Below are 13717 nucleotides of genomic sequence, written 5' to 3'. Positions count from 1 at the left end.
TTCTTGGCAGCAAAAAAGGAAAATAAAGTATTAATCCACAATGATTTACTGTTATTAATATTAAACCGATCGCAGATTTAAATGCAATATTTAAATTCCACGGTGCTTACTGGATGATTACTGAATTGACTACATTGAACTTAGCTTACTTTGAGTTACTTTAAAATATTAAAGGAGTAATATTTTTCTAAAAAAGACACGCTCTAATTAACATTGCATCACTGGTGGTTTTTTTTATATCGCAGCATCAGATTTTATATCAACATATATAAAATGTTTTGATTGTTCCCGATAGTAAGTTGAATACGCTGCGCCGCTGCGACTTTTAAAAACTATCTGAATAGAAAGTCGTTGTATTGAAAAAGAGTTCTTCTATTCAAATTCATTAATTATTTGTTGCAAGATTTACATCAGCACTAAATTATATTTAGATTCATGTCGTAGAACCCTTATACGTCTTAGCCAAAGACAATACTTGTATACAGGTCAAGATTGTTTAAAAGATATTCATCTATTTTTGCGCATCACATTGCTCTGCTTAATAATTTGTACCTTCGATAAATTTGTATAGAAAAATGCCTGCAATACGGATTATCAACTTTTTCGTTTTTCCGTCATAACTTAATATATTCGAACAAATATCTTATACCTGTTTTATTTATAGATAGTTTCGTGTCAAGTGTACATAAGATCCGTCTATACATTCGCCTATCAGTCATAAGCAACGTATTTGGATGAGAGTAGATTGACATTAAGGAGTAATTGCCTATAAACACGCCCATAATTTCTAACTTCTAAAACATTTTGTACAAACATTTTAATTAAGCAAGGTCCAACTTGTCCATCATTTAAGTTTAGTTCTGATAAATACAATTTCTTCTCTGCACACTTATGTATGTTTGTCTATTATAGCTTTTTATAGGCTACTCTCTATAACCTCTACTTTCATGTCGGTCCAAATTTATAACTACAAACAAACATGAAAATTATACCAATGAATTTAGAGTCAAAATGACGCTACTAACTTGTCAATGTGACGTTAAATTCAATTGCTTACTCTTTCTTTTAAATAGTGCAACTCTTTTCCTCTTAGGCATTTAATTATTTTTGGACCGTACGACGAACAGGAACGAAGAGGCCGCCATATTAGAGAATTTTTTTCAGTTTCGTGTACACAAGGTAGCATTTTTGCGACAAACGCACATTACGGAGACGGTGAAAAAGTTTTCTATACATTTATAAAGAATAAATTTTATTTTGATTAAATAAAGAAACATGTGAAAATATTACTGGAACGCTAAAATTAAAAGATCGAAGCAGTGTTGTGTTTAATATAAAACAAAAAAGGAAAAGTAAATGAAAAAGGGAAATTTTTTTTAATGTGCATTAAGTAGAAGAGGGAAGTGTGGCAATTAAAACTAGACATAACAACAAAAACTGATTAACTTAAGAGAATTTTGTTGTGGTCGTGCTAAAAAAAAGCATAGTTAAAAGTTTTGTGTCACATAAATATAATTCAATTGAGGACTTTTCCATTGGATTTCAACATGAGTGAAGCCAGCACAGGGAGCCCTGGCGACGCCACCGCCGCCGCCAGTACACCTATGGCGTCAACAACGGCCGCGACCATGCCATCGCCGTCGGTTGTCGCCGATCATAGTAAAGGTTTGTTTATTTATATTAAAGCGCGCCTTTTGGAAGTGATTTAGAGAAATATTATTATTTAATGAAAATTGAACAATAAAATATAGTAATTCTCAATTTATATCTATACTTATATCCATTTTTTTGGCTTTGCCCATTATAAATTCGCTTTAATGCTATAAACTTGTGGCAAATTCGCAGCTAGCAGGGACAAGCACCGTTCAAACAGAGTTGTAACTTCGATAATCGACTCGTTTAATTACGAACCACAAAAAGCTCTCCTCCGTACGTTTACGAAATGAGTTTTCGTGTGAAATTGCTTGCGAAGAACAAACCCGAATCTCCAACACATTATTCATATGTGAGATCAATATTTAGGTATTACGTTTAAGAGTAACACCCAAGTAACTCATTATCACTATATGAAACCATTTCTTGATCTATTGAAGATAAACGATTTTTTCTTTGTCCGGTAGTTAGTTTTCAAAAGTTTGAAACGTGGTAAGAAAAACTCCCCATCCCACTAGCACTGCGAAAAGAAATTTTCATATGAAACTGCTTGCGAAAAAACTGGGATCTTTAAAAAGTTCTATTCGGATGTCGCATTCTTCTATATATATTTAACAGCACGCAGCGTTATGGTTTATCGGCAAGTGGTTTAACAATTTGAGATATTAATCTTCATCGAAAATTGTCGATAAAGATCGATTTCCTTGATAATCGTTCTTACTGATCAGAATAGTCTTTAAAAACATTAAAAGCAGATTTTATATATTCAAGATCGCTCGTTGATAATAACCAACGAAGAAGTGGAGATTATATGAATTGGCCTGATTAAGGTAAAGCACGAACTTTTTATTAAAACATTTATAAAGTCACTAAACCATTTCTAGTTCAGCGAATGATTTAATAATATAGTAAATGTAGAAGCATTGAAGGGTTTCCTAAGGCTTCACCTACATTAATCCCTTCTTAATATTTATCTTTAACGTTGCATTTTACTTATGTGCCCGTATACGTGCGCGGTGCAAATTTTTCCTTTCAAACTATTCTCTTAGATTTGATATTAAAGTCATATAAAAGTTCAGATTAAATGAGTTCACCGATTCGGTGAAGTCCTTAAAGTTCTATTTTTACTGTTACATAACGACTAATATATGATAAAATTTCGTCGCGTGTATTAATAACAGTCATCGTGAAGAAAATCCATCTAGCTTTTGCTTTTGCATTCATAGCTTTCAGCAACGGCACAAAACCATCTTGCTTTTTCTGCCAACTAATATTCTGGTTTAGATCAATACTAAATAGTTATTAGATAAGCACGAACGAAAACAACGTGTTATATATTTACATATATAATATTTTCTACACATCTTTTTTATCATATACATATTTATATAAATATATATATTAAATGATCATGAATTAACTAACTCACTTTTGATATTTTTATGCTCGCCGAACAATATTATTCAGTTTCAGAAAACTTAAAAAAAGGATAATTATTTTAAATTATTTATTAAAAACAATAATTATTAATGACAATTCAATTATACTATAATAATCATTATTGTAATTAGTAATTAAAGACCATAGAGCCTCTTTCGATACAGTCATGAAGGATAGAGATTTATATAACATAAGGATATCACGCAATACAAGAAATAAAGCCAAGATCTCTACGTGATTTATAGATTATAAAAGTTTTTTACAGCTACTTTAAATCTACTCGGGCTAACAATCAATTTTTCATATGGAATGGTAAGAAATTTCATACCTTTACAGTGTTAGCAAAGAATAGCCTTAAAGATTTTACTGGCAAAGCTAAATTGTCTTAAAAATAAGTATATAGAAATAAAAGCAATACTTCGAATCTTGCGAACTCTCTCTTTCCTGGGTCCTATAATCAGTAAAAAACAATGGCTACAAGGTGTATATAATACTATTATCTTTCTTTTCAGCTGCAAATTATGAGTTTGATTCCTCCCTGTCCGAAGAAGAACGTCGCTTCTATTTGAAGGCTTACCCTACTATCGACGTTGTGCGTGAACGTAAGGTTCATTGCACTGTGTGTAAAACTCATATTGGTACCGCTCCAATACAAGAGAGTAACATTAAAATGCATCCAATTTTAAGAGTTACACACTGCGTCAAATGTCATGATTTTTATAACAGTGGCGAATTTAGTAAAGGCGAAGATGGATCGGAACTATATTGCCGTTGGTGTGGTCAAGGAGGTGAAGTCTACTGTTGCTCTAGCTGCCCGTATGTCTTTTGCAAATCGTGCATTGTAAAAAACCTGTCACGTGGAGTTGTAGTAGATATAGAACAAAATGAAAATTGGAGTTGTTTCAGTTGTGCACCGAAGATACTATGGCCATTAAGAGCTCAACATTGGGCTTTAATGTGCTACATAGAACAACAAAAAAGGCAAGTTTATTGAAATCTGACATAAGTGATTGCGAAATATATGTAATGTTGTTTCCTTTTTTTGCTCTTCTTCATATTTTTAGAGAAATCTACGCACTGAATTTGTCGGAGACTGAACTGAAACAACAATTATCTACAGATCGTAGCAAATGTTGCCGTCTAGCTAAAGCTAAATGCGGGAATATGTCTGATTCCCTGGAAAGTCTGGACTCTGTCACGTCAAAACGAAGTTTTAGTAGCAACAGTTCGGCTAAGAAAAAACACGCAAGTGCACCTTCACCGCAGCCCAGTGCTAAGCGCCCTCGCAACAACGATGATATAGTTTGTACCCCCGACCTAATGAGCATGTTAGAGCCGGACTGCCAGATAACCGTATCTCAAAAGCTACCGACACGGCCACTGCCTACACCAGCAGCTTCTGCACCTAAAATTTTATCGATTAAACCGGGATTTCCTGGTGCAAGTAATATTATGACATCGACCCCAAAAAGCTCGGTGCCACCACCTTTAGTTTTACGTAATACAGGCATTAAAGTTAGGCCGGGTTTGCCGGCACCGGTAGTACGGCGTACTGTTATAGGACCGAGGACACCCACGCCTGGAGCTACCGGTGCGCCCGTTTATCATACCATCAATGGCTATCGTATCGATTTAAATTCAGCCGCTCAGCAAGAAACGTTCCGTTTGCCCAACGGCAAATTAATACAAGTTAAACGTCAAGGGGCCCTGCCTGTCGCTCCCACTATTAATCAAAATTGCAACTCGTGGCAGCAGCAACAGCAGCATATGCAACAGCAACGCGCAGCAGCCTCTCAATCTATGCATCCTATACGTTCCGTGCAAATAACTCAGCAATCCTATCAAACGGTCCAACCTCAACCCCAGCACGGGCCACAATCTCAACAACATCCTCACCTAGTGCGTTATCCTGGCAACATGTCAGGCAGTGGTGCTTCGATAAATCATGCTGTAAATCACAATGGAGGTATAATGCAAGTTATTAACGGCCAGGTGCCAAGCGCGCAAACCCAACCGGCAATTAACGCTAATACTCCCTTAAGGCCTATTATGATTCGCCATATCTTCCCCGATACGCCAATCGGCCAAGCACGTTCCCAATTACAAGAACAAGTCTTCAATGCCATGGAAATTTGCACACATCTCACTAATAAGGTTCAAACCCTAACCAATTCGAATGCTTACAAACAGGCACGAAACTATCTAGAAGTTAAGGAACTGTACATCCACTTATCCTATTTACTAACTTATGCTATAGGGCGTTTTAAAGGATTACAAGACAAATGTTTAGCTGATATGCGTCAATTAGGATTCGTCAGTGATGCCGATTGTTTGGAAAACGGGCAATTGGCAGCAGGTAAGTTGAAATTGTTGTTAATAACTGGACGCCTAGTTGATAAAATTATTTATTATAAATATATATACGTAAAAAAATTAATTCAACAATGACAATGCCCGAAGTGATCTACTTTATAAATATAAATTCAGCAGTATAGAATGCATCTGATTTTCCTGAAGGAACATAGCTAAATTTATTGTAGTCTTAAGCATTGAGCAAAGTTGTTGTTAACGATTTAAGTGTTTTATTATATTAATTTATGGGCATTATTTCATTCGATATTCAAAAATCATTGTCTTTAGTCATTTTTTCCAACACATGGACTTTTGTATGAGAAATTGTTTAAAAAAGTGTTCGTTGAAAGTAAAAAAAAAAAAATAAATAAAAGAAAAGAGAATTTAAATAAAAAAGAAAACCGGAATGTGTAAGTACCTAAAAGTAAATAATTATATGAGTTGTATTTCATTGACTTCCGGCCAAAATAAAACTTAATAGGCACCGAAAACAACATGGACAATATCAATCTAAATAAGAAAAATAAATTTTATTATTAATACTAAACTTTCGATCGAAATTTCTACTTTAATGAGTCCATGTGTGTTGTATGTTTCGAAAAATGTCTGAAGGCAATGAAATTAACTCATGTCATTAGTTTTTACAAAACTTTTAAAATTTAATTTTTGTTTCTCTTTAGGGGTCGATTACGTTTGCTACGGTCAATTGGATGATGTCGATCTTTTCAACACTGGTTCGAATAGCTTTCATAATCAGATTTATGAGTATCGTAAAAGTTTACATGCCAATCTCAAGGATAATGACGATGGCGCCAAATCTCCTTTGCCACCTATCTTCCCATTAGGAGTGGCTCGTCAAGAAAACGAAGATTGCAAGGAGGCTGGGGAGGGAGACGGAGCGGGAGAAGATAGCCTCTTGGAAGGTAGTTTTAAAGGCCATTGGCTGGAGGGCGGAAGTGATTCACCCATGGTACCACCCGATACCGAAGATAACGATGAACAAGACAATGACACTTATAATGATAACGATAACGATGATGAGGATTTTGGAAGTAATAATTTTAGTACTACCCGCGGCGGCACTGAGGATAGCATGCGTCGCAGCGAAGAAACACATGCTTTTGATCGTAAATTAACACGCTTAGTTTCACAATACCCTTCGATTTGGTGCACACGACATCCGGATTATGGTAATTTCGAAGTCACTCGCAAACAATGGAATACCATAGCTTCGCATTTTCGCTATAGTGAAAATATAAAATTGCGTTGGAAAAATATACGAAAACGTTTTGTACGCATTGAAAAACGTATAGCCGAGGGCAAGCGGTTTAATGGGCATTTTGACAAAGCCATGGCTTTCCTGGCTAATCGCGATTTACCCGAAGATCAATGGGTACCTGTTGATTGCGGCGATGCTGACGGGGATACTTACGATCGACGCACTTTAGACGCTATAGAACGCTCCTTAACATTGCAAGGAAGAGACGAGTTTACCCACCTTACGCGTGAACGTAATGATAAAGATAGGAAGGAGAATTTCTATCAACCACCCACAAGGCCTATTGATATAAAAGATGTTGACATGCGCATAATAAACTTTGTTAAAGCGAATAGTGTGTTATGGCGTAAATCAGTCGACCCTGAAGTGGATAAACAAGATGAGGCGCAACGTAAAACGTTATGGCAGCAATTAACTCGTCTCTTACCGCGTAAGTTTCAGCGAAAGATTATTTCAAAAAATATTTTCCAGTTAAAAAATATAATGCACTGTTTACAGAATACTCCTGCGAGGACATTAAAGACCGTTGGCAACATTTATATGAAATGTATAAAACGTTTCGTTTGAAAACTATTAAATCGCCAACAGATCGTTCCTTGCTTGAGCTCAAGTATTCCAAATATTTAGCCAAACTGTATTTTCTTTATAAAATTGACGAACAAGAAATGCGCAATGAAAACATTGCACTATTTGAGGATTGCTTCGAATTGGAGGAAGATGAAGAAGAAGAGGAAAATGAGCATACAGATTGTTCCCCCAATCTTAGTAAAGATACCGTGAATGATTCATCTCAAAAACTACAAGATATGCCAGATGATAAAGAATTGTTACAGCAATTGGTGCGTTGTGTGAAAGATTATCCGGCCATCTGGGATATTCAACACGTAGATTACAGTGATATCATGATACGCGACAATTATTGGCAGGAAATCAATGAAAAACTATCGAATTTTCAACGTAAGTCACTTAAATATATATATTTATCTTTCTGCTTAACAAATATATATATAAACTTTTTTCTTGTCTTTTTTTTTTTTTCTTTTTGTTAAAAGGTGATGTCAAAACCATAAAATTGCGTTGGCAACTGGCAAAATTTAGTTATTACCGTTGGAAACGTGAAAATGGGCAAATTTTGGAAAATTCCAAAATGGAAAAATTTTGCAAAAATCTACCTATCCAAGATATGGCGTTCTTGGATTAATAAACCAACATTAAAATATAAAATAAAATTAGTTTTTAAACTTAACCTCAACATTCTTTAATTTTAGTATTTATTTATAAACTTACTTATTGTACATTTAACATTCATGTCTAGAATAATTGTAAAAAGTGGATTTTTAATATTAGTTATGTCATACAAATATTATCCACTTTTATCAAATTTATGAAGAACAAATGGAAAGGGTCTCCCTTTTCTAAAAAAAAAAAAGAAAATAGGTGTTTATAAAGTTACTATTAACCTGAAATATCATGCAAAATTTTTTTCCCTTAATACTCTTAAGTTCATCCAAACACCTAGAACGACTTGAGATAGGACCACCACACACTACATAGATTGGCACGTAGTCACTTTCTGCACCAATCTCAGCTTGTTTGTGCGTACATTCGTCTTGTTTTCCGTTGTTCAACGTACAATGAAATTTAGTACACTGAAAAATCTTGATCCAAGTGGTTCGGATCGGACCACTTTCCATAGAACACCTTATTTTGAAAACTCATTATGTGAATAACGAATGTAGGGTATTTAACGAGTTAAGTTTGTTTGATAAATCTACTCGCCATGAAAAAAGTGCAAAATTTTGTATTATAACAATATATACGTCATAATTCTTCCGTTCATTCTTGGCCGATTATCATTATGAATGTGTACTTGCAATAATAATGAATTTTAGTATGTGTATATGTCATTTTATTAAGTTATAGCATTACAACCTAATTTCATATTACACATATTCTGTGCATGACGAGTATACTCGTCATCGTTAAATTTTTGCGAAGCAAATTAAATACAGGTTTTTCAAAGAGGTCGAAATAGTTAACTGCTGGTTAATGGTATGTCGCGTTCCACTATAATGTTTTTATTTGTTTCGAATAATTAAAAGCAAGAAGTTCTTTTTTTATGAAATAAGCAACGTTTACGGAGTGGCGATTCCCACCTCATCGTCATCAGATGATGTCTTCCTTTTAGAGTAGCAAGACGCAAATCCATTTGAAACATTGATCACAAATTCTTTGAATAACTTTTTATATTTCTCTTGAAACTTTCGCATTTTTCATGACTACATCCTTGTAAATTTTCAAAAGATATTTTCATTTCTTTTAAATCTGCTCTAAGAAATGTCAATTGGTCTTTAAAGGCAGGCGCCTTTATATTTACACTCTTTGCAGATTTTAGATAAATATTTTTTAATTTATAATAATTAATGTTCGAAATTTTCTTTTTAGATAAACAAGCCAGTGATGACGAGGATAATGAGATTGAAATAGTTGAACCCAAGACGGATCTTATAACTCTCGATTCAGACGATGATGAACCTTCGGCGAATCGTAAATCATCTATTTCACCTGTTAAAAAATCCACTACAACCACAAATGCCATTATTGATAGTAATAGTAACAATGCTGGTGTGATACACGGAAAAATAGGACAGACATCCTTAAACAAAGACGATACCATTGACTTAATGAGCGTCGCGCAAAGTTTCTTAGCGAGCATGTTGGAAGTAGATATGAGCGAGGGTAGTAATGGTGGTACACAAAATTCTCCAAATAGTACTGATTCGCTTATACACAAAAAGCAGCCACGCAAGAAAACTACCAATAAGCCTAATCCAACCTTAATTAAGCAAAAAGAAATTATGGAACGAGAACGTTTAGAGGAAATGAAACGTACAGATGTGAAATTGAAAATGAAATGTTCCGTAGCACTGGAAAAGGCTGAAGATGTGTATCCATTTGCAAAAGACATGCTTACTTCACAGAAGACAGATGAAGAGGAAGTCGAGGAGAAGTCACCGGAAGTGGCAGAGCATCAACAACTAGGAGATGACGGCACACAAAGGAATTCTGTATCTACAATGGTGGTAGATACAGGTAAAGAGACGGTTAAAGTAGAGGTAGTGTTGGAGGACGACCTAAATACTTCTAACGAAGGGGAAAAGTTAGAAGACAGTAATGTTAAGAATAACGAAGAAGAAGTATTGATTGCACAACCTGCCTCGGAAGAAAATAACGATATTTCCATAGTGAAAGAAATAGAGGAGGAAGCAATCTTGACAGGAACAGAAGAAAAGATAAATGAACCTAAAGTTGATGAGATGTCTAACGAAAATGAAGATTTAGACGTCGATAAAGAAATCGCCAAGGTTTTAAAAGACTGCAATCAGCGATTAGAGGAAGAGGAAAGCGTCAACAATATAGACAGATCAATAAATGATGATAGTCCAATAAAGATATGCTCACCCTCACCGAAAGATATTCGCAATCTTAAGGATACTTTAGATCGTACAATTGAAAAATTAATTACTGATGATAGACCCTGCAAGGATAGCTTAACAAAATCAGAACTAAGCGAACCTGTAATTTCGTTAGCCAAGGAACAACAAACTGTAGCTAACAATCCCGATGCTTAAATTAAGTTTAAATGTAAATCTTCCCGAACTATGCTATGCATCAAATGCGTTAAAAAAAATTTTTTTTTTTAATTACGTTGTATAACGCAGATTGTGCTCTATCGTATAATTATCTGTTATTTTTACTTTCCCATTTTTCATATTCATTTAATTTAATTGTATGAGTTTTCCTGCCTTACATCATCATTTTCTTCCACTTAAATTGTAAAAAAAAATAGCATTATCATTGCATGGTAACGCATACCTTCTTTGTAAGATTTTCATAACTCGTTGTTAAATTTAAAAATTCCATCAATTTTTTGAAACTTTTGATTATTTATATATTTTTAGAAGTTTTTCAAAATCATAAATTGCAAAATCTCTCAAAAAAGAAACTGGTGTTTTTCCTGTACTGGCAGAGAGAGAGAGAGAGAGGGAGATCCAGTGAACTTCAAGATTTAAAGAGGATCCATCTGGTAACTGCAAAGGAACTTTTAAAAGCAAAAATACATAGAGCGTTTTTCTCCAGATGTAATGAAGTAGAGTGTAGCAGTTACACAAGCTGCTACCAGAAACTGAAGTACATTTTCAATAAATTCAACACCATCCCCGTTTGGAATTCGACTCGTTCCAAATGCAAAACCGATTTGAATATCCTCAAGTCTATAGCTAATTCCAAAAGAATTTGCCTAGTTCAAGTCAGGTTTAATCATTGTCATTCAATAAGTAAAAGGAGTTTATAATTTGCAATTTAAATTACTCGCTTTAAGTCACCAGTTTAGCCTTATGAATCCGAACAAGTTAAGATAGAATTAAACTTGAATTAAGTAAAAATTTTGGATTGATTTTTTTTTTACCACTCAAGATTATTTTGTTCTTCTTCTCTTCAGTCAGTGCCAAACCGAAACTGACAAAGTTGTTTTATAATATTGTAAACAAAGCCCGCACTTTCTGCATATAGGGTGTAAGTCAATAAATGGTTCAGGCGTCATCACCCTTATCCATCAAAGTAGCCTTCCTCGAGAGTGACACCATCAATCCAAGGAAATCAACATTTATATACCTTTCTTATAGAACGATTTGTTCAACCCAAATATCACGCTTCAGTTTTGGCAATAATCATTTCTTCATGCATGAAAGAATCGTTAATATCTCGCCTGAACATAGAGTTGAATGGTCAACGCATTGTTGTTCTCGGCCAAAAGCGAACAAACTTGCACCCACTTCCAACAGGGCTTTCACATGAGTAAATTTTCATGTAAAATAAGGAACACACTGCCTTCCAATACAAGTGAGCGTGAGATATCTCACGCTCGTTTTTTCTATGCTCTAAAATCAGTTCTTGCAATTCTTTCATGATTTCTGGAATAACTTGCTTGAATTTATTCGACCAGAATCTTTGTCATCACGAATCTCCGTACAACTTTGTTTAAAATAATGAAAACAACTACGTATTATGTCACGATTACAGTAATTGATGTGTTCTAATCGCCACTCTTCACGACGCTTTTCTTTTTTATTTGCCAAATACTGTAACAACGGAGTAGAGGCAACTTCTTCCTTTTTACGATCTAAAGAAAATTCCAATTTACATTCATTTCCTTTAGCTTTAGCTTCCCGTTGCTCTTCCAGCTTTTTCAAGAATTGTTGGTAATGTGGTTCTTGTTCAATTGTATTAACCGCCGCACGATTTGTTCTTTAAAACGCCTTGAAATGGCGCAAATTCTACAATAGCTGGATACTCATTGCCCCTACTGTCCACAAAACTATAACCATCGAAACGATCGCGAAACAAAAAAATATCATTATGATTCTTAAAAGTAATGTAAGCACGGCAAGTAGCATCTGAACCCAATGACCAATCAGCTGGAGCAAAATAATAGAAATCATGCTCGGGTAACGGATCAATTTGCTTAAGAGTCTTCTTCAGTCATGGTGGGCGGTAGATGACGTATAATTATCTAAAATTCAATTGAAATCAACATTAGGGCAAAGATTTGTTTTAATAACTTAAAACATCATTAAAAGCCCATTGAAACACCATCAAATTGTTTTTACCTTATTTGGTGGTTTAATCTTATCATGTTCATGCTCATATCTTTGAGACTTTGTAGAGGATTTTTCGTCTTTTGCCATGTTTTCTTTATAATTTGAATATTCTCGAAAGTAGCACAATACATGTAAACAAATTTATTCAAACATTCTCAGTTGTATGGAATTTGTATTTTCTCAGATGGGGGTAATTTGTATACAAATTATTGAGTACGAATATACGCTTAATCTCGCATCGATGGCTTTTTTACAAAGCCCTGTTGAATTATTGAGAACGAATATGCGCTTATTCTCGAAAGTCGCACAATACACTATTGGGAAGTCTCAAAATGGACTGCAGCGTTCAATTTCAATTTGTATGCCTTATAAAAGTTAGTCGAAATATCTGCCGTTTTTTGCATAAAAAATATTTATAGAAAAAGCTGTTGAAATTTTGTTTTCAATGTTTTGTATCCAATATGTGCGGTCAAGCATTGTGAGAAGAGAACGCGCAATAATATGTTGAACTCGAAGAGGTAAACACAGGTTCAGATTGTATACGCTTATTATAGCCTAAGATAAATTTTCGACGAAATATTATCAATTTGCAGGTCAAGTCGAGTTTTACGATCAAAGGTTACTCCAAGACAATGAAAAAATTAATGAATAAAGGAACAAATGAATTAATAAATGAATGAATAAACCAATGAACGAATCTATGCATGAATGAAATAAATAAGGAAGGCCAAAATGAATGCCTGAGTGAATACATGCATGAATGAGTGGATAACTGAAGGCCTTAATGTATGAGGGCGTATATCGGTAAATGTATTGAACCTACAAGATCAACAGAGTAGTCCAGTATTTTAATCTCCAAGATGTCGCTAACTTAGCAGACAAGATTATAGCGCTTTTGTCTTTTAATTCCCGGCTGAGTCGCCGAGTAGGCTTATAATCGCGACTAACAACCCGGCAACAATAGTCGCGGGTTCAAATGTCAAGTGCGATGGAGTTTTCAATAGAGCCGACAACCTTAGATGGTGCTGCTTTCAAATTTAAATCTTAGAATTTATTTCTTTGGGTAAATTAATAATAATAATAACAATGATAAGGATATAAATAATTTCTTTGGATTTGCTCATCGTCTTTGCAAACAAACTTCCCTTGAATATGTACTGATACTAAGAATAGTAACCTGATTTTAATACTATATTTCCATTAAAATTTACTATTTATTCATGAGAAGGCAAACGATTCAAACAATCTCCAAAATGTTAAGCACTTTTTGGCTTTCGGTTCTCTTTCGTCTCCTGAATAGTTTTATACAATTTTTATAGGCGTGGCATTCGAT

At 34.5% G+C, this 13717-nt stretch overlaps 1 protein-coding gene and 1 pseudogene across 2 annotated transcripts; one reads left to right on the top strand and one right to left on the bottom strand.

Moving 5' to 3' along the window:
- Positions 1-1184: 1184 nt before the first annotated feature.
- On the top strand, positions 1185-11418 carry LOC119641203. Of its 2 annotated transcripts, XM_038039745.1 has the most exons (6): positions 1188-1665; positions 3606-4074; positions 4158-5449; positions 6126-7154; positions 7223-7681; positions 7777-8113. In XM_038039745.1, exons 1-6 carry the CDS (start codon positions 1548-1550, stop codon positions 7923-7925), a joined length of 3516 nt encoding a protein of 1171 aa, XP_037895673.1. In that variant the 5' UTR covers positions 1188-1547; the 3' UTR covers positions 7926-8113. The 2 variants fall into 2 exon arrangements, with proteins under 2 accessions (XP_037895674.1, XP_037895673.1); XM_038039746.1 differs by lacking the exons at positions 6126-7154; positions 7223-7681; positions 7777-8113 and adding an exon at positions 9170-11418 and having other exon boundaries at positions 1185-1665.
- Positions 11419-11483: 65 nt separating this feature from the next.
- On the bottom strand, positions 11484-12471 carry LOC119641304 (annotated as a pseudogene).
- Between the last annotated feature and the right edge of the window lie 1246 nt (positions 12472-13717).

This window comes from Glossina fuscipes, unplaced genomic scaffold, assembly GCF_014805625.2.
Source record: "Glossina fuscipes isolate IAEA_lab_2018 unplaced genomic scaffold, Yale_Gfus_2 147, whole genome shotgun sequence".
NCBI lineage: Eukaryota > Metazoa > Arthropoda > Insecta > Diptera > Glossinidae > Glossina > Glossina fuscipes.
The sequence above is the reverse complement of the archived record's forward strand: the minus strand, read 5'-3'. Positions and strand labels throughout refer to the sequence as shown.